General features: G+C 47.4%; 1 protein-coding gene across 4 annotated transcripts in view; it reads right to left on the bottom strand.

Annotated features, from left to right (window-relative positions):
- Positions 1-1,133: 1,133 nt before the first annotated feature.
- TNN (tenascin N) overlaps positions 1,134-27,312 on the bottom strand; it is a 59,558-nt gene continuing 33,379 nt past the window's right edge. For 3 of the 4 annotated variants that reach the window (XM_072946069.1, XM_072946066.1, XM_072946067.1), the window contains 11 exons: positions 26,213-26,476; positions 24,193-24,456; positions 22,592-22,855; positions 19,404-19,667; positions 17,019-17,149; positions 15,813-15,945; positions 15,209-15,360; positions 11,096-11,192; positions 10,117-10,284; positions 4,330-4,493; positions 1,134-2,304 (listed from right to left, as the gene is read on the bottom strand). In XM_072946069.1, the coding sequence (XP_072802170.1) occupies positions 2,164-2,304; positions 4,330-4,493; positions 10,117-10,284; positions 11,096-11,192; positions 15,209-15,360; positions 15,813-15,945; positions 17,019-17,149; positions 19,404-19,667; positions 22,592-22,855; positions 24,193-24,456; positions 26,213-26,476 (2,042 nt within the window). In that variant the 3' untranslated portion in view covers positions 1,134-2,163. The remainder of the gene's footprint in view (positions 2,305-4,329; positions 4,494-10,116; positions 10,285-11,095; positions 11,193-15,208; positions 15,361-15,812; positions 15,946-17,018; positions 17,150-19,403; positions 19,668-22,591; positions 22,856-24,192; positions 24,457-26,212; positions 26,477-27,312) is intronic. The other variant, XM_072946068.1, reaches the window with a different exon arrangement.

The raw sequence follows: 27,312 nt of genomic DNA on the forward strand, positions 1-27,312 counted from the left end.
TCGGGAAGCGCTGCCCACTTTGCGCCCCAAGCCACCCCCTCATCCCGCTCTGAATCATTCCAGGTTTGATCTGCCTTGCAAAGGCGGCTTTTCTTTTCTAAAAAGCCTGCACCCACTGGGATGAGCCCAGGGCTCCTGAGTCACCAAGGTGAGGCTTCTACGTGCCACCAGAAGACCAGAGGCCTCAGAACCGAGAGGTGTGCAAGAGAACCTTTAAAACAGACAAGAAAATTCACTCAGGCTCTGGCCCTCAGGAAGCCGGATCAAGACCAAAGAAATCTGGCTGATCTCTGCAAATATCTGCTGCTCAAAGAGGCTGGTGTAGTCCCCCACCTCTGCCACCAAACTCTACTTCCACCTCTTAATCCTACTGTATTTTTCTTCCATGGCCCTTATCACTTCTGAGAATTGCACATGAATCTGCGGTTCATTGTCCATCTCCACCAGTAGACTGTAAGCACAGGGCAGGAATCGGGTGATTGGTTCACTTCTGTAGCACCAGTGCTTAGAGTAGAACCTGGCACATAACAGGGGTTAATCGATATTTGTTGGATGAATGAGGGAGTGAGTGACAGCACACACACTCCAGGAGTGCAAGGACGATGTCTGGCTTGCTCACCTCTGTGAGCTCATCCCTGCCTCCCCAGTGCCTAGCAGGTAGACACTTAAATTCTCACCAAATCAATGAACTACATTCAGACACGTTTTAACTATCAGCCCCAACACTGGCACCATACTTCATCCAGACCACGCATTACGGGATCCAGCAGTCGCTAGGGCATTGCTCAGTGCGTGTGTGTCGGGGGCTGAAAACTTCAGAGGGTGACAAACACTCTTTTGAGAGTATGACTTGGCATTCTGCCAGGGGTTAAAACCTGGAGAACCCGAGGCAATGAACAATCCCCAAGTCCTGGAGGAGGACCATAGCTTTTAGGGCATTTGAATTCCTTCCTACTCACTCACTTCTCCTGGCTCCAAATACCACTATTTGCCATCACACGAGAGACCACAGCCAACCAAATTCCATTATGATGCACAAACTGTACCTTCACACGCACCTAGGTTAAATTTAGAATTCAAGTGCACTTATGTGGGGAAAACAACACAAGGCAAATTTCTTTTAATCAAGTGGTTTATTATTTTTTTTCCTTGAACAGGAATTTAAGTTACTTCGGTGGTCACTGACTTCGCTACAGAAAAACCTTTCAAAGTGATAGGAAAATGAGCCCAAAGGATCTGACCTTGCCACGTGTCCATTCAAGCAATAAGCCTCTGGTGCTGAGCACTTTCAGAAAACCCAGGGGTCCAACGGAGTGGGGGCAGGGCGAGGAGGGAGGCTGAGGACTTGATGGTATGAAAGGTTGTCACAGAAAGGAGTCTTTAGGAAGAACCAATTATCAAGAGAGTCAGATTATTTAAAGTTGAAATGAGTGAGAATTTATTCACAACATATGCAGATCTATGAAAGTGATTATGCAGATGGCTGGAAAGGGGGCGCTTAAAAGTAGCAGGAACATGGATGCTGGGGTTTCCAGCATGCCGGATACGAGTTGGAACTTAGCAAAATCCGAATCCCTCCTGGTCCCTTTTGGTTCCCTTTATTCCTCCTCATAACACCAGCAATTTTTTTTAAAGGGGAAGATTTACACATTTTTCCTCAAAACCCAGTGGTAATGGCAGATACGTTCCAGGCTACCTCAGCCCTGTCTTTGGTGCTTCTTTTTAGATAGACGATTTGCATTAGCAGAGCTTTGAATACATATATACACCAATTTCCAGAGATTTCGAATTGGTGAAGTACTGGATGATTTTTTTTTCACTTTTTTTCCCCCTAACCCCATATATTTGTTACTGAAGATGGCCCGGGAATCCTTGCAGTCCCAGTCCTGTCTTTCCCATACACACTGTGCAGTTACTTTGTATTGATTTTCAGGTCCCCAATATAGGTGAGCAAAAATGTAGGTGACAAGGAAGTAACCTCTATGGTCAGAAGCGTGGTGACATGCTTTGTCCTGCAGGTTATCCAGCCGCCTCAGAAACCAGAGGCTATGAGCATCTCTCAGACTTCCATTAACCAGTCACCACTACCCACCCCACCCCACACTTGCGCTGCCCCAACCCCGGGCTGGTCTTGTCTCGTGCGAAGAGTGCACAAATGGGTCATCAGAATGTTCTCGAATTTTCTCCCAGTGTCCGCTTCTTTCTGCCCAGGACCTGCTCCCCACTGTAGCCGTGGGGGCGGATCTTCAACTCCACAAAAGGAATGGAGAATTCATGTCCTTTCCATGGCTCCCAGTTCACTCCCTAAGTTTAAAAAAAACAAAACTCAACATCAAGAAGAGGCACTTGGGAGAGGGTGGGGTGGGTTATGGTACAAAGGAATGCATCTTTGCCAGGGAAACCACTCCCTCTCTGCTCAGGAGAGAGAAAAAGAAACAGGTGACTGGAATAGTTGTAAGAGAAGTGAGGAAGGACTCTAGAAGCATGTGCCCCCTACTGGACGGCTGAGGTTAGACAGGCTGGCAACTTGGAAGCCCCCAATGGTTGGAAGATGGGCATGTGTGCCCAGGACGTGCGTGAGGTCAGAGCAGCAGCAAAGATAACAGGGGGTCAACCTGGTCAGCAATGATCAAATTATCTTTGCCTCACTCTTTTTTTCCTTTCCAAAATATTAAGGGCAAAAATAAACATATTAATTGGCCAATTGTGTAAAATCATTTTCAATTTAGACTGCTTAGATATTAGCTCTGGGGTAACGAATAGCCTGCTGAAAACTAAATTTCATTTTATGTCTTTTGACTGGTGAGCGCAATAATATTTAATTCACTTAATAACCTTGCAACCTGGCCAATAAAAAGCCCAAGTGACCGATTTTATGTATTTTAATTTGTGAGGTAAATAATAAACAAGAAGCTAAATGCCTTGCAGACTGTGAAAAGCACATTAACCAGATGAATGTCTTTTATTAGCAAATATGGGGATGGTTTAGGGCATGCTGGCTGCTCACTGCAAATATTTGATCTCTGATCACAGGCTTCCCCGAGTCGGGCCACATGCTGCCACCATGATTCATGGGCCCCCCCTCCTCAGCTTCCCTGGGGGCAAATTTCTTCTTCCCTCTGCAAAAATCACAGAAGGATTGGGAGTCCCTGCTGCCTGGTCCACACCAAAGGAATCAGAATGTACCTGGTCTTCAGATGTCCTAATATTTACAGTCATATCGGTACAAGGTGCTTTCTGGGGAGAGATGGCTTCCTGAAGGATAGGCTCAAGACCCAGGATGGGAAATTAGAAACCCAGGAAGGGGACTTGAGAGTTCATGGAGGGGCTGGATTAATGATGAGTAAGGAACAAAGATGCAATTTTCAAGAAGCTGTGAGGGAGCAGACAGGAGATGCCTGGGAGCTTGTGAGGAGTGAAGATGACGTTCTCAGGGCACAGAGGTTTGAGAAATCACTGATAGGAAAGTTTCAGAGCAAGGGAGGAGCGAGGAGCCCTGGAGAACTCTTGGCATTCCTGAAATGGAGAGACTGGTTTAGCACAAAGCTCCAGGCTCTGGATGAAGTGGATCCAAGGGTGGGTCTGACTTAAGGCAGAAAACTTCACTTTCCCTGTAATCAGAGGACCTAGAAAAATAGCTCTGGTTTAACTTAGAGAACAACTAGAAAAAACATCTGAGGTGTCTGTTATAGATAAAATATTTGTGCCCCCCTCCAACTGCATATGTTGTAGCCGTGCCCCCCAGTGTGATGGTATACACAGACGGGGCCTTTGGGAGATAATTAGGGTTAGATGTCATGAGGGTGGGTTGCCCGCAGTGGGAATAGTACCCTTATAAAAACATGAAGAGAGACCAGTACGCTTTCTCCACTATGTGAGGACATGGTGAAATGAAAAGGCAGCCATGCACAAGCCAGAAAGACAGCTCTCAACAGGAAGTGGACCTGCCGGCACCTTGACCTTGAACTTCTAGCCTCCAGAACCCTGAGAAGTAAATGTCTGTTGTTTAAGCCACCCAGTCTATGGAATTTTGTTACATGCGTGAACTAGCGGAGTGAGATGCTGTGTGACCCCTTTCAGCAGTGGGCAGCTGGAGAGCCCCTATGCTGAATAAGGGTGTAGCATTGGTGGGAACACAGAGAGTGGAGGGGCTGCAGCAGATGGGCCTGGAGGACCTTGACCTCAAGGCCATGGAGCCTGGAGAAGAAGCCCTACTGCCCTAACTTCCGGCATCCGAGAGAGAGGGTCAGCCAAATCCAGCTGGAGGGTGTTGCCCTGGGAACTGAATCTGGGCAGAGCCCGGGACAAAGATGTTCACCTGTCACCCACCTCACTGTGCTTGGTCTCCCCGTATCTGCCGTTGGGGTTGGCCAAGTGGCAGTTCTTGTACCACCAGCCGCCATGGTGCGTCAGGGCACAGTTGCTGAGGGCAATGTCGTTGTCTCGGTCGAAGGTTGTAAACTTCCATCCATTGTGGTAAGTAAGAGCGTCCCCTGCAGGAGAGAAGAGGGAAGAGGGGAGGGCCCAAGTTTCACCACTGAGAGGGTGAGGACACTCTGGCCCTAAAGAGGACTTGGCAGAAAAAATCTCCAAGGATTCAGTCCGTTGTACCACAAGTAGTCTCCACTTTCTCAAAGTCTCCAAGAAGAGGACACGACACAGATGAACAGATTCTCTTTCCTGGCCTGTCACCCAAACTTCAGACCTGTTTCTCCAATAGCTTTTTTTTGTATATATATACATTTTTTTCATTGAAGTATAGTCAGTTTACAGTGTTGTGTCAATTTCTGGTGCACAGCACAATGCTTCAGTCATATAGGAACATACATATATTTGCTTTCACATTCTTTTTCACCATAAGTTACTACAAGATATTGAATATAGTTCTCTGTGCTATACAGTATAAACTTGTTGTGTATCTATTTTATAAATATTAGTATCCACAAATCTTGAACTCCACATTTATTCCTTCCCACCTTCTTCCTCCCCTACTACAGATCCAACAGCTTTAATAGCAGTTTCACTCGGAGGCTTCACAGTAAAATACCCACATATCCAAAGCCAAACTCCTTGACTCTGGGGGTACAAACAGAGGTCCCTGCTCTCAAGAACTTGGTTGCGGGTGGCTGGGAGAGATATATAAAGAGTTGACAACACATTGTGCAAATGGAAGGTCCCAGTTTGTCCCTCCGACTTGGAAGACCAAAGACTGTCTCCTTCCTACCTCACCTGAAACAGCAACCCCACTGCCCCCATTAATTTTCTCCAGTTACGGAAGGGCAAGCTGTCACTTCATTCACAAGCATCTCCTTTTCCCTTCAGAGTTCCTGCAGATAGCTCCCCTCAGCTCAAAATAACACACAGTGGCTCCCTTGGCAACCCCTTTATGAGCACAGCTTACCAAACGTGCATGTAAAGTTCCCAGGGCTGTTTTCTAGGAATCTGTGCAAAGGCTATTTCTTAAAAATATGTTTGCGGTTATCTAAGCTTGGGCGTTGGGATAAGGAAAGGTGAAGCAGGTTGTGGCCTGAGTTGTGAGGGTTTTTCCCCCACCGCAGATGGATTTTCTACCTTCTAGGAACTGAAGCCACACTAATGTTCAGAGTGTAGATAGCCAGTGTTCTCATAAATCAAAAACTCGACTTTTCTTTGGTCATCGGGCCGTGGCTGAGACAGTGCCCTGATTTATTAAGCTTATCTCCCTACGGAAGATAAAGTAGAAAAGCCAATGGTGGGTAGACTCCCTTCTATTGGAGATTCAGGAGAAAACGCTGAGGAGAGATAAGTGCCCTTCTAGTATAATAGCGTTGTGGGGGAAGCTCGTTCTTCTCAGGTAGCAGGTGGGAGGAGTTGGTGGCTGGCCCGTAAGAGGTCTGAACCCAAGCCCGGGTGGGGCTGCTGAGCAGGTGAGCACCCACCTCATCAAAGTGCCACTCCAGGACCAACTCTTCTCCTCTAGTGCTTCCTAAGGCAGAAAGATGACCCAGGCAGCTGAGCCATCTCAGACCAGTAGACGCCATTAACACCACATCTCCCTTAAGTCACACACAGGCACAGGACCTCGTGTCTGGACCCTGAACACCCTCCACCCTGGGACCAGGAATGGGCCAGTGTGAGAGTGAGTTGTGCCATCTCTAACTTTCTCTTTTGTCCGTGTGCTCAGCAATGTCTTCCTTCTTTCCTTTTAAGTGGCCACTACTTAAAAATCCACTTCAAAGCTAGGAAGGCCCTGGCACTTGGGGTGGCACAGTTCTTCACTGTGGATATTTGGCACCCCTGGCCCCAGCCCACGGAATGCTGGTCGTGTTCCTCCGTCACATTTCCAAGGGTCCCCAGGGCGTGGACCATCCTTGGTCTGAGCAGCTCTGAGTCTCCAGCAGGTGAGACTTGAAATCAGCTGTAAATGATTGTTTAGCCCACAGAAGTCATTCTGTGCCACTGTGAATGTCTGCCTATTTATGTTTTCATTATAATCTCTAACTAGATGAACGGCAGCATCTTGAAGGTAGAGTTCATAGACTACCCTACCTGTCTCACTCCAAGATTCAGAATCCGAAACTAAATGTACATGGCGTGACCTTGCTGGAGCTTCCTTCAGGGAGGAATGAAGGGGTTTCTGATTCGACTTCAGTGGAAGCATAAGTTAAGGGCAGGGCCCACCTGGACAGTCTGAGTTGGGTAAAAGCCTGCAACCGCACTTTTCCACCAGAGCTATGCATCCCCAATTCTAAAATGAGCGGTAACAGGGGTACAAGCTGGGGAGAGCTGGCAGGTGCACGGAGATATCAGAATGTGCACCTTCTATTTGGATGCCATGTCCTCTAAACAGCCCCTCATTATCGAGGACATGAGTAGCCAGAAGCTTCCTAAATTTCAAAACCCTCCTTGGGGACCAATCAACACATATAAGGAAAATTAAAATGGCACTAACCCCACCACTGTAATTCAGAATTTAATAGTAAGAATGATAGTACATAGGGGAGACTGGACCACTGCCTAAATGCGGTGTGAACTGAAGGCCTCCCATGGCTTCCCATTAAAAAAGCCATCCTCCACCCACCAGCACCGTCAGCCTGAACAAGCTCAGAGTGGGAATTACCCCCTAATCACAGTTAAAATGCAGAGTCCCCAGGAGGAGAGTCACAGTAATTCACGAATATGTTGACTCCTTTTCACTCATTTTCCCATTAGCATCAGTTCATTTACTGGATGAAGATGGGCCTCAGAAAAGGTATATTTGACTAATAGAGGAAAGGGGACGGGGCAGCCTGGGAGGGCAGGCCTGAGGCCGATGCAGGCGCTGGGTTTCAGGGAGAGATGTGGGCATGGGTGCCAAAGGGAAACAGCCCACTCCGTGTCTTGTTTGAGGAAGGTCCCAGGAATGGAGTCTGTGAAGACTGGGATTCCTCAGCCTGAGAAAGAAAGGTGGTGACTGATCCCCATGGTCACCGGTGAGCAGAGTATTGGAAAGAAAAGGGGTGATTAGATATTTGCCCGAGGAGTCTGATGAAATAAAGTTCATAATTTATGGGAAGACGAGAAACAATTTTAAGTAAAACTTCTCCTTGCTCCTATGGGCCTCTTCCCTCCCCTTTCGTGTGTACTGTGCATCTGCATTAACCAGGAGGTAACACTCCCTCTTAATCTCATCAAGGGACCCCGAAGGCCCATGACCCACTGCTTTGAACGTGTAGCTCTGGATCATGCAAACTGTCAATAATACGTCATTTGACTAGAACCCTTTGTTTCAAAAACTTACATAACTGCGCTTTGACCTCTAACAGGCAGAATGGTCCTCAGAGCTTTCTGGAAGACTGCCTCCCGGGTTACAACCCTCAGGTTGGCTCAAAAAAATTTTCCATTTCTTTCTTAGATCGACTATGGATTTTTTTTTTTTTTACCGTTGACAGGTCTAAAGGAGCTTGCAATGCACTTCCCCCTCTTCCCCCTTAATGGCTGGGAGGGCCAATGCAATCCGACTTCAGCTACAGCTGGGGGCTGGGGGAGGGGCGGCAGCCAGCTTAGTCCTACAAAAGGCCATCTTTAAATCCCCCTCATTTGGTTGATATCCTTATAATTACCTGAATTTCCAATTGTGTTTTAACTCTTTTTTTTTTTTTTTGCCTATGCCTGACTTCTGCGTTTTGTATTATATTTTGTATAGGATAAAGCAGCCACGCAGCCTGCTTCCAGGAGGCAGGAGACCAGGACCAGTGAAGAAAGAAGGAATCCAAAGGAAGCCAGAGGACAGAAGTACCCAAAGCAGTACAGACTCTTCTAGCTGCAGTGGCTTTTTTCCAAGGACTGTTTTTCCCTGAATCAATTCTTCGCACACTTCCCCCCACCCCCCAACCCCTACTCAGAACCCTTGAACAGTTCCCCGCACCCGTCACCCAAATTTCTCATCCTCCGCTAGGTGCCTACTCCTCCCACTTTGTCTCCTCCTGCGTCACCCTGTCTCCAAACTCACCCCTTCACTGCCCCTCAGAAAGCTCTCTGGGTCTCAGAGCCTGTCCTTTACAGTATGAGATGTCTGTAAGATTATGCAGAAAGACCAATCTAGCAGCAGTGTCTTTTAAACTCACCTGCTCTGTGCCAGGAAACAAGAGCAAATGCAAAATTCATGTGATTTTTTAAAAATTAAATCATGAGACCTGAAAGAAACCTTGCACCAGTGGTTGGCCACTTCCGATCATGGCCCCGACACTCAGCAATGGCTGTTCACAGTCCTCTGCCCTAGGGGGTTCTTAAGTGGAAAGTTTAGAGAAGGCCTGCAAGGCTTCAAGGGTGCACCCCTATTTCCTTGCCTCTGCTCGGCTTTGCTCACCCCTGGACTCCCCCAAGCCCCGCTACTTTCCTCCCATCTAAGCTGTACCCTTTCAGGCCCAACTCCAGCTCCCAGCTGCTTCCTGCAGTCGCCCCGTCCCCCCAATGAACCCACCTCTCCACACTCCTGTAGCTCTTTATTCTCTGTACCACTTCTGTGACTCTTTGCAGAAGTTACCTTATATTATTATTCATCTACTTACATGTGAGTCTGAGGGGAGAGACCATGTCTGACCCAGTCACCCGATTTGGCTGGTAACACTTCCCTACACAGTCCCACTGAAGTCAAAACCTTGCAATGCCAAACACTAGACTCATCTGCTGGGCTTTAAAGACCAAAATATAGGTTTAAAACACAGTATTAAAACAGTAATCACAGTTTGCCTCTCAAATAAAATACTCGGTGATGCGATTCCAATATTTCCGTCACATTGCTTAATTTTATTCTTTTCCTTCACAACTGAACTCACCACCAACTGGCTTAAATCCAGTGAGCAGCTAATCGAGGTTAAGGGTCCCCCGCTTTCAGCTGAACTGCTAATTTCTGTGTTGTCACAGTTGTGCGGAGTTAATGAGCCCTACGCTTCTTACTGTTTGAATCAGCACTTTCATTCTTCTGTCTTTATTTATGACAAAGTGCCACAAAATATTTAAATCTCACACACACACACACACACACACACTACTGCAGTCACACAGCTGAAGTCGAACGAGGGGTGGGCAGACACCACAAACTCGCTCATAACATGGATCCATCAGCTAACGGACGACAGCCCGAACTGGCGGGGTGGGGTATAAGAGAAGGCAGGGAGGGCATAGCTCAGTGCATGAGGTCCTGGGATCAATGCCCAGTACCTCCTCTAAAATAAATAATTAAACCTGATTACCCCCTAAAAAAAAAAACTTGAAGTTTTTACCTTCCCCTCAGAATAAAAGAGGGGGAGGGCATAGCTCAGGCAGTAGAGCACATGCTCAGCATGCACAAGGTCCTGGGTTCAATCCCCAGTTACTCCTCTGAAAAAATAAATAAAGAAGTAAACCTAATTACCTCCCCCAACCAAAAAAAAAAAAAGAGAGAGAGAAGGGGTTTTACTGGTGGCGGATCAGTGTGTATATGATGATGATCAAAGATTGCTTTCCCGACTCTGTTTACCCTCAACCCCCTGCAGGGAGCAGAGCCTCAACGGACAAGGAGGACAATTCACCTTCGCAGACCCACGGCACGTGGCAGACCCGTCCCTCGCCACCCCGAGCGGGAGACCCCAGCAGGAAGGGACCGTCCTGTCTTACCTGCTGTGCCTCTGTATTTCCCAACGGAAAGCCGGTACCGCTCCTTGCTGGAGGCCACCTGGAAGGAGTCGTAGATGGCATAGGCTGATTCGTTGGCAGTCTGTAAGTCCACTCTCACCTCGTACCGGGTAGGGGTGCCAGTGGTGAGGTTGTGTAGCTTGTCGAGTCCTAAAAGGAAGGAGTGGAATTCCAGTAAGCAGTCAACCCGTGTGTGTGAGCATTCACCACGAGCACCCGAGACGTGCCTCAGCCTTGACCTCCTCGGCTGCTGGGAGCCGTCCCCATACCTGCTCTACGGGGGGCTCACTTTCTCATCTCGTTGTTTCTTTGGCACAAAGAATGAGAGTGGGGACCATGTCCTCCCTCTGGGAGGGAACAGTGGAGGATAACCATGGGGTAAAGCTGCCCCCGTTGACTCTTTCTCTCTCAAGCAGAAAGCAGTCTGTTTGTCATCCACTTACCTCACCAAGTGGGAGAGGAGACCAACCACTGACTCTAAGGTCACTGAGGGGCTTTTTGTGCCAAGCAAACCACAAACATCATCTATCAGACCCTGAGCATCCAGATTGTTGCTTTTTAATTCTTCATTTCCCAATTGATGCTTTTGACTATTTCATTCTCTATGAACATCTGCTCCAGAATAGAGCAAAGGGAGAAGGGGAGAAACACCACCATGATGACTGGCATTACCAGCAGAATTTCAGGGGCTTGTGTGACCTCCCGGTGAGAGCCCAGGATCCCAACCAATCAACTGTTTTTCTACTCCTGAGATTTCTAAGCCATCCAGGCTCTGGACAGATTGTGTGCGGCTTAGATGCACCATAAAGATCGCCCATCCATGACAGTCCCACCCTCTCCCAAGCCCAGAGACTAGGAGACTCTTCCCAGAGACATGGCCCCACCAACACCGTGGTCAGCAGGTTCCTCAGAGTGTGGAGGGGAAATCTCTCCCTCCTTTATGGAGGCTCAAAGGTCATACCAAGCCAGAACTCCTTCATGGGGTCCCCAAAGCCTTCCACGTAGGTCCGCCAACGTTTGAAGAAATCCAGCTGCCCGGTGTTCCGCCTCTGGAAGACCTGGAAAGGGAGACGGATGTTTCATTCTGACACATCTGAAGAGACGTGACCAAGTGAAAGAGGACAGTGGTGTGGACTGGGGGCCGTCCCGAGGGTGGACAGAAGGTAAAATTCACAGATGGGGTGATGGATTGGAAGTGGAACTGGGAGCAGGGAGGAAGTCAGGACTGCCTCTTGGGGTGTGGGCTTACAGCGCTGATGGCTAATTACTCAGCCGTTTCTCAGAGAAAGGGGCTCAGAGAAGACAGTACTGCTACTGGAAAAAAAAAATCCTGCAGGTAGAGCAGGGCATTTAATGAAAAGAAAGAAAGAGCCTGGAACTCCAGAAGGCTGGAATGGCGTCTCTCCACACCCTTTGTGTTTACCAAAAGCAGAAGCCCCAACACAGAGTCCAATCTCCCTCCTTTCCATCATGCTTCATAGACATGCCTTGAAATAAAGCACTTTATCTTGAATCTGGCGAGGTAAACCTCCTAATACTTGAGCATTCTTGGCATTTTCCCCTGAGAAGAGACACGGAGGGAGGCGAGAGCAGGTTGCCCACGACAATGCTAAGAGCTCACCGCGAACTTTTGAAGCACCAACCCCTTTTTGCTGGCCCAGGAAGCAAGGAATTAAGGCACCAATGCGTGGGGGTCCCAGGTGGACCACGGCCCCTCCTTGGCAGGGGTCGGTGAGTCAGTCATTTCTATGCCTGAGCCTCAGTCGGCTTGTTCTCAGACACGGTTAGAAGTGGGAAGGAGGTGTCTGCCTCGGAGGTGCTGGGAGGGCTCTATGAGACCGTATGTGTGCAAAGGACACAGAGCCTCTGAGCAGGACTTACGGATGGACGGACACAGCAAACAGCAGCCCACCGCACTGACACTGCTGTTCCCCCTCCCTCTTCTCACGTGTGCATCTCAGACACGTCCCATCCCTTTCCTGGCTTCCTTCGTTTCTTTTCTTATTCATTCACTTATGTAACGAGTGTTTATCGAGCATTTGTTAAGGGCTGACTCCAGGGCAAGTATTGCTGCCATTCTACGGATGTGAAAGTTCAAAACAGCAAACAGCCAGAGTCCCACAGAGAACTCGTCAGCGGCTGACGCCAGGATAAAACACTGCCTCTTCTTTCCATGAGGAAGTTGGAAAACCCCGGCTCTACTGAGCCTGCTGTTCAGAAAGCATTTCTTAAGAGTCTGAGGTTAACTGTTCATTTCCTAGCACAGCACCTGTTCCCCTCCTGTCCCTGGGACTACTCCTGTATCACGGACAGTGGAATCCTAGGGCAGGTATGGGCACCAGTGTTCGGTCCCACACACATCGCATCAAATTCCATTCTCTCTAATGTAATTAGTTACATTAGAAGATCAGGCTCCGTCTGATCCTGCCCTACTAGGACAGATGCTTTACGAAGGCATTTGGTCTCTGTTTCCAATCAATGAACACAGTGCCCAAGCATTTTGTGTGCATGTGTGTGTTTTATTAATGCTTCAGCTTGGCTGGGGAAACTCAAAAAAATGGCTCTGGTGCTCTTTGCATCATCATTATTTAGATCCAGCTCTATACTTACTAGCGGTGTCCTTGGACAAGTTAGTTAAACTTGACAAGCCTCACTTCTCTGAACTATTAGATCAAGATGTTAATAGCCCATTTGTCATTCTCCTACATCAAAGCTTCAGCAAGGTCATTAATCACGATAAATCATAAAGTATTGAGGCCAGAGTCTGGCACAGACAGATGTAATAAGTTATTATTATATCTCAATAAAATGTTAGTTTGCATTTTATTCTATCAGATTCCAAATGAACTGACCCACAGGGATCATCTGTGCATCCCAATGGGGCAGACTTCACTGACTCACTCAGAATCTAGTCCATCCCCTTCTATGAGGTGAAAATGCCTTATAATGAACCATCTGGGATGATGAAAGCCCCTTAGCAAATAAGTCTCAAGGGGGAAAAAAAAACCTCTGTCTGGTTCTATACTACAGAGCTTCACTGCACTCAAGAACTTAGTCCTGAATGACTAAATTGGAAGGAAAAAAAATGAAGATCTCATTTAAATGCTTGTAGAAAGAGCTTCTAATGTAGTCCTTAAGACCTGCAAGATGGAAAACAAAAATGGAAATATTTAAGATACTCAAGTGTTCCCTGATGGTCTCCATTCCACCCTCCCACCCATAGCCTCAGTCACCCTCAAGGCAGAGTTCTTCTGGCCTGTTCATCAAATTGGGTCCCTCCTGCCTGGGATGGAGAAGCATTTCCTTAAAAAGATTTGAGAAGCTCGATTTATAAGAGCCATGTACTAAGACCATCCTTCAGTGACGGAAGACTCTTGAACTCCAAAAAACCTGGAGACTGTCAGTAAAAGATTCGGTGGAGAAGTTTTCAGGATTCCATATGTTTTCTGGAGCGTGGTGGCTTTGAGGAGAACCCTACAGGATCTCAGCTTGTACTACCTTCAGGAGTCTGGGTCAGAAAACAAGGCTTGGGAGCAGGTTGGGGACTGGTGTTGATTCAGACCCAGAGTGATTTTGTTATTTCTGGAAGTGACCAGGTCACACGCATGGGCAAGATGTCCAAGGCCAGCTCCAAGAGGTCAGGGATTTTTGTCTATTTGATTCACTGCTGGTTCTTGAGGATATGAAACAGCACTTGACACACAGGAGGCACTCAATGAATATTTGTGGAGAAAATCACGGGTATTCCCAGGCAGACAGACTCGAGGTCTCCTTCTAACAGTTGCCCTGGACACACATCTCCTTCTCTATGTGAGGCTGGCTTTCAAAAAGGCCACCCAAGACAGTACAAACATCCTGCCAGTGGTCAACTAGGGGGACAAAGGCAGGGAACTGGCTTCAAGCCTGAAGGGACAGGACGCTTAGCTGAGAAACAGCAGGTGCAGCCCTGTGAGCCTGGTCAGGTGGAAGGCCTCCCACGTTACATTCTGTTCCATTACTTTTATAAGTCAGTCAGGAATCTCCTCCATCCAACCCAATTACTGCCTTTCAGCCACAGGATGCAGCTGTGCGGATGATAAGTTTTCTTCTTGGTTGCTTATCAGATGGTCTCATTTTATCCACGGCTGCTCGAGTGTCTGTGGATTCCCAGGCCCCTGAGCGAACGTGTACATGTGCACAGTTCGAGCTCTCTGAGACCGTGCTTTCTCCTTCCCACAGTGAGTGGTGGATGCACAGCGGGGAAGGCTGCTTTGGGGCAGCGAGAGCCTCCCTCTGTTCAGGCACAGGGCGAAGGGGATCGGGGGGTGGGACGGAAAGATCAGATTGAAACTCTCAAAAGCAGCTCATCATGTAATTGGACCAGGCGGATGCAATCAAAGAAGATGCCATGTGGTTTCAGCAGACAATGGCCCAAGAGAATAAAACCTCCACGCAGAAGAGGGATGATCAGAACATTGCCAAGCTTCCCTCTCTCAGGCTTCAGCTTCTCCTGTCAAAGCTCCAAAGGCTATGCTTCTGTACTTTGGAGCCGGAGTGCAGAACTGGGACCACGGACACCAATCCAGAGGACTGAGCTCCTAAAGAGGCCATGTGTTTCCATCTTGGATGGCCTGAGCTGACCCGTTGGGAAGATCAATGATCTAGGAGGCTGGAGTCCTGAAATCTGGTCCCACCTTGGTCATTACCTCATGTGACTTAGCCAAGGCCTTTCTCCTTGTGGGCTTCAATTTTCCTATCTATAAAATAGAAATAATAATTTCTTTCACTTACTCTATAGCTTACCTGTGAGGGTCGTGTTTATGAGAGTGCTTTGCGGAGAGTAAGATGTAGGTGATATACATGTTAAGGACATTAGTAGACAGTGATACCCACAAACCTTCCTGACCATCAGCCTTAGTTTAGCAAAGCTGAGCTATCCCAGGAGAGAAGTGCTTTGGCCCTGTTCTTACAGTGGGGCGGGATCACTTTAAAAACAGCTGCAAGCCACCAAAGCTCCTCTCTCCCACGGATGAAGAAGAAACAGAGCTCCCTCGGCTGAGAAACAAGGCACCGCCCAGGGCTCTGTGTGACTCACAATCCAGCCGCCTCCATCCGTGTCCATGTCACAGTACACCTGCAGGGGCCGGCTGGCGTCCCCGTGCAGGTAGATGGTGTAGAGGCCGCTGGCCACGTGTCTGTTCTGCTGAACCTGACTGCAGTCCGCAGGGTGTGGAAAACGGGCACCAACTGGGAGCCAAGCAGAGAGACAGCAGCATTAGGAGAAGGGCAAGGGCGGAAGGGAGTGGAGCTAGTCCTCTACTTTAAGATAATTTATTTTGTTTAGAAATTATTCCGGAACCTCCTGCTACTTTGCTTCTTCCAACTCTTCACTCACATCTTATTTTTCTCACTCACTCTGCTCTCAACAAACCCTCCAAATGTTCTGGGAACAAGGTCAAGTTCACATCACTTCCTCCCCCAACCCAACTCCCCCAAAATAATACCCCATTTCACTCCCTTCTTGAGTCTCTCTACCATGGGATGGATTTCTTTTGAATCCATAACTCCATTTCCATTTCCCCATACCTAGAGAAATCCATAACCCTGTAGCCACTTGCTCCTCCCTGGACACCTTTTCTGGCCTCTCCAATGCTTGTCCTCCACCACATTCTCGTTCCGTGTGCAAGAGTCCACATTACCTGTGGAAAGGGTAGTGGATACACTCCTGCTCCGGCGATCACCCTTCAAGGCAACCAAGGAGATCGGGAGGGTGACACCCTGCTCGAGGCCTTGCAACTCAAACCTCTGGTCCCCTCTTCCGAGCTGCACCTCCTACCAAACAAAGGAGACAGCAGTCAGTCATTCATTTATCGCGCCCAGCAGCCTAGCTGTCAACAGCATTCCCTGGTGCTCACGACCAAAGCTCCCTGGGAGGGTAGAATTTTGTCTCTTTAAGGGCCACCCAGAACCCCAGGAGGTCCGAGCCCTTCTCCACTGGGCCGCGCCATGGAGACTCAGCACTCCTGGGAGCTCTAGCTGGGAACCAGCACCTGGCACCGCTGCAGAGGGAGCACCCACTAGGTCTCCTGGAGACCTCTGCCCCCCACCACCCAGATACATGCTGGGACACCAACTACAGCCACCCCTGCCACACCAGACTGAGAAGTTCACAGGGAAGGTGAAACTGGCCACTGCTGTCTGCGAGGCAGGGAAATAGTTGGTTTTTCAATAATCTTTCTTCTGAACCTGTCTGACTCCCTCTGTAAACACAGAGCTAACTTCCCTAGCAGGGCTGTCGTGAGCATTAACTGAGATGATGAGTACATTGAAGGGCTCTTCCTTTTTTCCTCCCTCCCTTCTTTCTTCCTTGCCAAGGAAAGAGAATAATAATTTTCCACTGGGACAAGTTATGAAAATTTGCTGGCCTTCAGGTTCCAGGTGGGAAGTATAACCCTTGAAATAAGGATTAATCAATTCATTCAACAAATATTTATTGAATACCTACTTTGTGCTTTGTTCCAAGCACTTTAGATAAAATAATAGAATAAAACAGACAAAAGTTCCCTGTCCTCATGGGGCTAACATTTATTGGGGAAGGCAGACAACAAATAAAATAACATGGGGCAGATGTGTGGCCAGCAGATACGTGATGGTCAGATAGAAAGGAGAAGGCACAAAGGAAGAGGGTGGAACTCCTCTAAAGTGGGACCACACGTACGTTGTTCACAAATGACCGTGTTTAGCACTGTCGCCTGCACATAGCAGGTGATCGATAAGGATCAACACATTTATCAGCAGGTTGCCATGGAACCAGCTATCAAGCCGGTTGCCCAAGTGAGTTGCTTCACATGGGGGCAGGGCAGGGGCACAAGAGGAAAGACAAGATGCTCCTTAGCATCCAGTACCTTGACAGTGCCGTCTGGGAACTGGTAGGTCAAAACATAGCCATCGATCTGAGCGGAGGGAGGTGTCCAGGTCATTATCCCACTAGACTGTGTTACAGCAGACGGACGAAGGTTTTTGGGAGGGTCGATGTCTGTATATAAAAAGTCAGGTAATTATTATTACTAAGATAACTAGGGGAAAGGTCATTTTTGAGGTGTTGGCTTATATTTTCTCTCTACACATCCTCCCATTTCTCTTCCTCCCTTCAAGCAGGTAGCAGGCTCCATTCTTCCTTGCCACAAGGTCTCTAGGACCTGTGTTTCCAAAAGTATACATCCATTGAGGACAAGAGGATTAAGGAACAGGGGGTTGGGTGGGTCCCAGAGGGAGTGAACCTGGGCTCCACTTCCCGAGCAGATCCCCAGAGAGTGGTGGATATGAACCATCTACATTAGCAGACGGGTTCCCTAAGGTGGCAGAGCTCCCCAGGTGGAGTGAGCGAGGCCTGAAAGGGCCCGGCACGCAGAACCAGGGGCACTCAGCGAACACCCACCCGGAAAGATGAATAAAATGAGGGGTGGGCCCCCGCCCCATGCCTGGCCTTGGGAAATGACCCCAGACTACATACAGCCCTGGGGAAGGCGTATGACACTAAATTTATTGAGATTTCTAGACAACAAGGAGAATGGGGGCTTATGATGGAAATGAAGTTGGTATAGAACTATAAAGCTCTATTTCTCACATAACTAAGTAGCAGGCTTAGGTGTGCACCCTGTACACAACGGGGAAGTGGGGGACGTGCTTGTATAAAGGAGATGAGAAAGGAAGGAAGGGGAGTAGAGATGAGGGAGAAGCAGGGCCTTTCTTCTGGTTCCTATGCACTTTCCCACCCAAACACCAGAGGGAGAGCATGGGTGTGCGTACGCTGTAAACCATAAGAAGTAAAGCTCAGCAAAAATTCTAGTCAACACCACAATAACTGGTCAGATGGCTCATTTTTTTTTAACCGAACAAGATATGAGTGGAAATTTCCATTCTGAAAAATCATTATTGTAGAAGGTGATTTTAATTTAGAATTTTCCAAAAAAGATGTCTCCAGGCTATTTTCTTTCCAGTAGCATTTCGGCTGAGAACTGAATTGCAGTGTTTTAATAGAAATCGGGCAGCTGTTGTTTTGAATTAGGATGTTTTGACAAATTCTGAGTTTCTGTAATATCAGCTTTGGTGTGACGTTCTAAAGCGTAGCATCTGGTATGGATTTTATTCCATCCATCACACAGAAAGACTGAATTTCCTGCTTTCAGAATCAAAGCGAAACCTTAACTCTTTATGTGTCTTCAGCTGGCTTCTGCCACCTGTTTGACTGCTCACCCATCTCCCGGGGTGACAGACTTGAGATGTCTGTCTTAGTTACTTCCACAATTCTATGACCAAGAAAGACTGAAACACTGTTGACTTTTAAAATAGGGACAGTGAAGAAAAAAATAAAATAAAATGGGGACAGTGAAGAAAAGAAAAGATAAAGAAGAAAGAGAGGAAGAAAGGAATAAGGGAAAGAGGAAGGGAGGGGGAGACAGAGAGAGGAAGGAGGGAGGGGAGAGGGGAGAAGGAGGAAGATGTGGATTCTCTTAGGAGAGCGGCACTGGGTGTTAGGGAGTCTGGAACGTGGAAACGAGTTTTTCTTTCTATACACCTTTTTTAGTTTAAAATTTTTTACTATAAGCATGTGCTACTTTTTTATTTAAAACTTCTGTTCATTGTAAATAACAAAAATAATAAAGAAATTCAAAACACCTCTAATTCCAGTGGCCGCACCTGGTGCACTCGGCCACACAGGGGACAGCCAGGCCTTGCCCGGACTGTCTGAAGAGGCCAGGGTGGGCTCAGTGATCTTGTCAGGTCCCTCCAAGGCCTGTCTCTGTGATGCTCAGCAAGACCAGGGCCTCATCACGCACATAAAATACAAGCAGTCCAGGCCCCTTCAGTCACCAACTGGACAGGGACAGGGAGGGGAGGAGGCTGCTCCTGCTCCGCCACAGCCCCCCATCTGGAGATGGGAGCAGAAGAGGCCCCTTGCTTCCCTCTTCTCCAGTCTGGAGCTGAGGGCCAGCCGGGTCCTCACGTCCAGGGCAGAGAGCCCGGGAGCTGGGCTGGGTGGTGGGGGGTGAGGGACTGCCCCCTGCTCAATCACCTTGAAGAGTCACACAGTTTGACTTTCACACAGCTTCCTCTACATGCTTTCATCTTAACCTGAACTGTCACGTCAACGTATTATCTCAAAAAGGTGGAAGAATGCCCTCAGGCGAAACAACTGTGCTCCCTGCTCCCCTCCCAGCCCAGATGCGGAGGAAGACTCTCTCCTGAGAGGTGTGAAGAGTTCGATGTGTCCCTGTCCCTCACAGTACCTGTCAGGGCCGTGGTGTCGGCCTTCCTGCTCTCCCGGTCTCCCTTCTGGGCCCACACGTGGACCGTGTACTCCACGCCCGGCCTCAGGCCCGTCAGGACGGTGCTGCGCTGCTCCTTGCCCACCGGGACCTCCCTGGCGTCTCCATCAGCGGAGGTGTAGCGCACCATGTACCTGTCGATGACGGCCTGCACCGGGTCCCAGGAGACGGTGGCCGTGTCCTCTGTCACCCGATCAGTCACCAGGTTCTGGGGGCTGTCAATTTCTTTTTAAAAAGGAAAGGCTGAATTTTAGAGCCAAGGGAGGAGATCCCACCACCCCATCACCATTCAAGTTATCTTTATTAACAATACGATTCCATTTAAAACATTCCCCAGGGAAACAAGCCACCGCATATTAAACCTGGAAGAGATGAGATCTTCTCCAAGTTTATCAACATGGAAATTTTCTCCCCTTCTACAAAAATAAATATAAAAAAGTAAAATAAAAATAAAAATCTCTGAGCAACGGATAAGCCACCCAAATTGTGACTGAAACCACTTCTTTTGTTATTTCCATGGTATCTAGTTATTTTGTTTCATAGAATTTGAGAGCTCAGAAGCCATATCTTTCAACCTTCTTGTCTTTCATAAAAGGAAAGGAGAATGGAGACCCAGAGAAATGAAAAGACTTGTCCGAGATCCCGCTGCTTTCTTGTGTTAAAACCTAGGCCCTCTTTGCTCTGAATTTTGAGCCCTCCCACCTCCTCGAGGACTTGGCTCCCTGTCTTCCATCCCCTCTCTCCTACGTCCTCAGTCTTTCCTCCTCCACCATCACGCCCAGACAAACATGCTCTAGGCTCTCCCTCTGTAACCCCTTAACCAACAGACTTCTCAGGAGAATTGTCTGCGTATCTTAGCTTCACCCCTCGCCTCCCATCCACCCATCAACTCAGTGAAGTTTGACATTTTCTATACCACACACTAAAACCGCTAGTCCAGGTCACCAACAACTTCATGTTGCCAAATCCAGTGGACCCTTGTCATCCTCACCTTGCTCAACCTTTGAGGAGCATTTGGCTGAGCTGAGCCACTCCCTGTCCTGAGACACTCTCGGCTCTTGGCTTTCATAACCCCATGCTCCCCTGGGTGTCTCCCCACTTTCTGATTCCTCCTCTACAGTTCCCCTTTGTCAGCACCCTGAAAATGTTGGGGCGCCCAAGGTTCCCTCTCTTCCTCTCTCTACAAGTGATCTCATCTGTGTCCATAGCCTTAAATGTCAGCCAGATGCTCATGGCTCCCTACGTACCAGTTCTGAGCTTCTGACTTGTATCTACAGCTGCATATCCACCACAGTGTATTAGACACTCAATAAATTATTTGTGGGACCAAGAAAGTAGTCATTCAATTAACCAAGGAATCTCACAAGTATCTCAAGCTTAAATATCTAAAAATCTTAACATTCCTCCTCAAACGTTTTTATCTCTTAGAAAATGATGCCCCAATCTTCCATGTTGCTCAAGTCAGAAGCATAGGTCATACTTGGTTCCTCATTTTCTTCTTGCCTCACATCTCATCCATCAACAAATATGGTCATTTATGCCTCCAAAATATGTGCCCAAATGTCCCCTTTTCTCCTACTGCTGCCACACTTGTCCAAATCGTTGTCATCATCTCTCCCCCAACTTTTATCAGACCATTTTTACTAATCTTCTCCCTTCTACCCTTGTCGTCTCTTCCACTTACTCTCCTCGCTGCAGCCTGAATAATCTTTTTCAAATGAATATCGCATCACACGACTTTTCTTCTAATAAATACAGCACTCTCTCTTTTAGGCACCATGTGGTCCTATATCATCTGACCCTTCCTCCTTCTCACGTCTTTTCATGCCAGGTTCTCTCCCGCCCTCCAGGCTCCAGAAACCCCAGCCTTTCAGTTCTTCAATCATCTCATGCTGTTCTAGCTTAGGGCCATCACACATACTCTTCCCTCTGCCCCAAATGGTCAGTTTTTCCCAATACCCATTCTCCCCTTCTCTACAAGCATGCTGCCCAACAGATCTCTCTGCCATGATCAAAATAATCTATCATCTGCACTGTCCAATAAAGTAGCAGTTAGTCACATGTGGCTACTGACCATTTGAAATGTGGCTAGTGCAACTGAGATAATAATTTTTAAATTACCATTAATTAATTAAAATTTAAATAGCCACATGTTGCTAGTGACTACTGTGTTGGACGGGGCAGTATAACAGAATGATACGCTGGGCACATGGCCCTCCAGCTAAAGACTTTATTTCCCAGGTTCCTTTGAAGTGGGGTCTGGCACCATCTTGGATCTGGCCAGTGGAATGAAGACGTGATGTGTGCAGTGCAGTCACTCTCCCCTTTCCCATGCCCCTTTCTACTGGCTGGAATGAGGGTGTATGATGACCATGGAGATGTAGGTGATGCCCTAGGAATGGCTGAGCAACAATACAGAAGGAGCCTGGGTCTCCTGTACCATGGAGCCCCTTACACTCTGACCATTCCACAAAAGAGAAATAAACTTCTTTCTTGTTTCAGCCACTGTTATTTGGATATTTCTGTCAATATGTACTTAACCATTATTCACCCCATGCCATCTAAGAAACATCTGTGCCCTGTTCATCTCTATACCCACGCCATGGTCATCTCCTTCATAGAACTTACTGTAATGTAGAGTTATAAATGTGTTTGTCTGTTGATTGTCTGTCTTTCCCACTGGACTTCAAGACAGTAGGAAACATACTTGTTTTGTTCACTACTGTGTCCCAGGCTTGGCACTTAGAAAATGTTCATTAAAATTAGCTGCATTTTGAAATGAACGCAGAGCTCCAGCCACCATAAAACAATTCCTTTAAACTGAACACCACAATTATTAAGTCAAACCCACATAAAATAGCTTGCCATGAAACAATTCTTTAATCCAGCATTTTTAGGAATTTTATATTAGTTTTACCTTATTCCCTATAAATTCCTATAACTGATAGACACAGGGGTTAAAAACATAGGTGTTGGAAAAGACATTCATGGGATTGCTCAGTACTGAGCTCATTACTATGCTTTGTTCTTTCTTTAGGTGAACGAAATTTTTACAGCAAACTCTCCTAAAATGGTGCACAGGCCCTGAGGTCACAGTGTATTAGCCCACAGTGATAACCCTAGTCTGTTTTTCTCTTCCCTCCTGTTACCTGTCAGGGCCGTGGTGTCGGCCTTCCTGCTCTCCCGGTCTCCCTTCTGGGCCCACACGTGGACCGTGTACTCCACGCCCGGCCTCAGGCCTGTCAGGACGGTGCTGCGCTGCTCCTTGCCCACCGGGACCTCCCTGGTGTCTCCATCAGCAGAGGTGTAGCGCACCATGTACCTGTCAATGACGGCCTGCACCGGGTCCCAGGAGACGGTGGCTGTGTCCTCTGTAACCTGGTCTGTCACCAGGTTTTGGGGGCTGTCAATGTCTGAAAGAAAAAATGCTGATCAACATGCATTACTAACAGGCCACGGAGTGCAGAGACTCATGGCCGTTTTGCTTGGGCTGGCACCCCTTCACGTGTTGTGGCTTTTCCATCTTGCATGCTCTGTGTCATGGACACACCCCTTCTCTCCCCAGATAGACTTTGACTCCTGAAGAAGAACGCACAGTAGACCAAGTAGACTATTACCTCTACTAACAGTTCAGCAAAACAAACTTCTCTATTCATTTCACAAGCATACATCAAACATCCAATCTGTACAAGGCAAGAGCTGGCAGTGTGCAGGGTCCCGTTGAGAAGACGTGGTCCCTGCTCACAAGCAGCTAATAATTTTGTTTCTAGCATCATGTCAATATAGGCCTCCCATTTCATACAAGCCTACTAACAGTTCAGCAAAACAAACTTCTCTATTCATTTCACAAGCATACATCAAACATCCAATCTGTACAAGGCAAGAGCTGGCAGTGTGCAGGGTCCCGTTGAGAAGACGTGGTCCCTGCTCACAAGCAGCTAATAATTTTGTTTCTAGCATCATGTCAATATAGGCCTCCCATTTCATACAAGAAGATGCTAACTGCCAGATGCAAGTATAAGCTCCCAGAGGAGGAGGGCTGTATTCTATTCCCCTGGGGGCTCCCACTGCCTAGTAGAGAAACGGGCATGTGGAAAGTGCTCAGTACACATTGTTAAATGAATCAACAAAGTTAAAATCCAGTTTTAATATTCTTTAGCATATCATAGATTCACTGGCAATGCTGGCTTGCTGGTTGAATCACTGTACAGAAATATAGTCATATGTCAAAATACAGTCATATATCTCTTTCACAATAAGATAAGAATATAACATAGAAGTTCTCCTTATCCTCAAAACCAAAATAATCATATGACTCATTTACAGTAAAGCAAACCACATACATCTACTTGCTCTAGTAGATGTAAAGTCTACTTTTTTAAACTTGAACTTTGAACATATAGATATTAACATTTGACTTTCATCTCCTGTTACTAATCACAAACTCAATAGGAGACCCTCAACACTGCCCACAACAAAAGATTCACGCTCTCAGAGGAGCAGTGTGGCTGGACATGACCATCCAGCCAGGCCATACTTGTAGCTTGGAGACTGTCAGGTGGACATGACTTGTAAGGATGCCAGTTAAACGGAAGTAAGGGATGATGTGTGCAGCCTATTATGAAGGAACACCAACCTGCTCTTCCATAAATCATCAGTTCTGCCAGTGTCAGAACAGGAAAACAAAACTCGACCAGCCACAGGCTTAGCACGACAGGGCTAACACTCCCAAAGAATGATGCTCTGTTACCTGTCGGGGCCGTGGTGTCGGCCTTCCTGCTCTCCCGGTCTCCCTTCTGGGCCCACACGTGGACCGTGTACTCCACGCCCGGCCTCAGGCCCGTCAGGACGGTGCTGCGCTGCTCCTTGCCCACCGGGACCTCCCTGGCGTCTCCATCAGCGGAGGTGTAGCGCACCATGTACCTGTCGATGACGGCCTGCACCGGGTCCCAGGAGACGGTGGCCGTGTCCTCTGTCACCTGGTCGGTCACTAAGTTTTTAGGGCTGTCAATGTCTGAAAGGAAAAGTGCACTATTAGCAAGCACCGAAGAGTGAGACCATGTTGCCTGGGGTGAGGCAGTCTGCATTCTTATGCTTTCCCCATCTCCTCTGTGGATTTTCAGTTGTTTCATGAACATAGACCTTCTCCCTACAGCTGGACTCTTGGGTCCTCAGGGAGGCAGCACAGAACAGTAGAATGAGCACTAGGTCCTGAGTCAGTAGAGCTGCATTCTAGTCCCAGCCCGGAGCAGAGGGGCAGGAGCAGAGGGCAGAAGGAGCCCTGGGCTGGAGTCAGCAGACCAAGGATCTCGGCCCAGCTCCGCCATCAGCCAGAGGCGGCCCTGAACAACTCTGTCTCCTCTGGCTGGGCCGCCGTTCCTCACTTGTAAAATGTGGGCCTTGCCAAACGGATTTTAAGGCGCCATAAGATTCTCTGACTATTCCACAAGTCTGACGCCATGAATCAGCCGCTAACTTTGGGACTTGTAGAAATCATTCACGTCTCTGTCTTTGAGGTTTCTCAACTGTAAAATGGAGACATTGATTCCTCATCTAGCCACCTCAACAAATTCCTCTGAGTACCAACTAAATGAGGAATATAATTCTCATTCATTGCTGGTAGGACTATAAAATAGTGCCACCTCTCTGGAAACAATTTGGCAGCTCCTCGAAAGTTAAACATTGAATTACCATATGACCCCGCAATTCCACTCCTAGGTGGATTGCTGAAAGAAGTGAAAACATACGTCCACACAAAAATTTGTACACAAATGCTCATAAACATCATTATTCACAATAACCAAAAATGGAAACAGTCCAAATGCTCATCCACTGACAAATGGAAAAACAAAATGTATTATATCCAATAATGGAATATTATTCAGCAATAAAATGAGGCATGGATACAAGCTACAACATGGATGAACCTTGAAAATATTATGCTTAGTGAATGAAGCCAGTCACAAAAGGCTACGTGTTACATGAATCTATTTATGTGAAATGTCCTGAATAAGGAAATCTCTAGAGACAGAAGCTAGCAGTTTCCTAAGGCTGGAGGAAGCAAGGATGGGGAATGACTGCTGATGGGTACAGGGTTTGGTTTTGAGGGTGATGAAAATATTCTGAAGTGGACAGTGGTGATGGTGGTACAATTCTGAATATACCAAAAACCACTGAATCATACACTTTAAAAGGGTGAAATTTTATAGTACATAAATTGTAACTTAATAAGTCTGTACTTTAAAAACAAGGAAACATAGATGAAACAGCTTTAAAAATTATGAACAGTTATTGTACAAAAGTGCAACCTTAAGAGCCTCAGAATGGAGCACACAGCACTCAGAAGAGGATTGATCCACTGAGAAAGCAATAACACTTCTTTGTTCCAAAGAGTCGACAGCAGAAGCCATTTCCCTGAAGAGCTTAGCTCACAAATCCTAACATACATGGTTTCTTTATATTTCTTCCATTTCAAGAAGAAATATTTAATGAGTGACCACAAAGGAAATACACAACTGGAAGAACAGTGGGTGGATAAAACAAATCACCATTTATCTTTAGAAGATCAAGTACGAGGCCGAATATGAGCTCCTTATTTTGATATAACGTGTAAAAAGGAAGTGAGGGGCGGTGTGTGGTTTAACCCAAGTCTGCCATCCTGCTCTTCCATAAATCATCAACTGCCAATGTCACAGCAGGAAAACAAAACTCGACCAGCCATAGACTTAGCATGACAGGACCAACACTCCCAAAGAACGATGCTCCGTTACCTGTCGGGGCCGTGGTGTCGGCCTTCCTGCTCTCCCGGTCTCCCTTCTGGGCCCACACGTGGACCGTGTACTCCACGCCCGGCCTCAGGCCCGTCAGGACGGTGCTGCGCTGCTCCTTGCCCACCGGGACCTCCCTGGCGTCTCCATCAGCGGAGGTGTAGCGCACCATGTACCTGTCGATGACGGCCTGCACCGGGTCCCAGGAGACGGTGGCCGTGTCCTCTGTCACCTGGTCAGTCACCAGATTTTGGGGGCTGTCAATGTCTGAAAGGAAAATGATAATGAATAAACAGTATTAACAGAGTGAGACTTTGTGGCCACATTGCTTGGGGTGAGGCCGTTTCCCATTCTCATGGTTTCCCTATCTCAGGTGCCAATTTTCAGTTGTTCCGTGGGTGTGGACCTCTTTCCACATCTGGAATTCATGGGTTTTCAAGAATAAGTAGCAGACCCAAAGCCACAAGAGCCATGGCCTTGGCTTCTTCACCCGTAAACCTGGGCTTCAGGTTGGACGAACTCTAAGGTTGCTTCAAGCCCTCATGGTCCACGAGTGCATCTCATTTCATAAATTACTAACTCGTTTCGTGACCTTGGGCAAGTCAATGGATTTCTCTGCATTGGTAACATGGGGTTGTTAATAGTTATTGTACACATCTCTCTGGGTGGCTCCAAAAACCAAGAGAAAAAATATCATCTAAAAAAGGGGCCTTGAAAATATTACAGTATTACAGTGTTTACAGAGAAAAAGGCAGCTGGAGATAATATCTGTGTATCTCCCACAGAGTTGTGGGGGCATTCTGTGACTTAACAACACACCCCTGGTGACAGTTTCTGGCACAGAGTGAATGTCCAATGACCATAAGCTACTTTAAATGCTATGAGTTTGTTGATATTTTATGAGTGTTCCAGATTATGTTCCTCCATACCACACACAGAGAAGGTGTTCAGGAATGTATTCACCAAGAAAATAACAGAGCTTCTTTGTTCCACATACAGGCAGATCTCATCTTACTGTGCTTCACTTTACTGTGCTTTTTACAAATTGAAGGTTTGTGGCAACCTTGCGCCCAGCAAGTCTACCAGGGTCACTTTTCCAACAG

Source organism: Vicugna pacos, chromosome 21, assembly GCF_048564905.1.
Source record: "Vicugna pacos chromosome 21, VicPac4, whole genome shotgun sequence".
NCBI classification, from domain to species: domain Eukaryota; kingdom Metazoa; phylum Chordata; class Mammalia; order Artiodactyla; family Camelidae; genus Vicugna; species Vicugna pacos.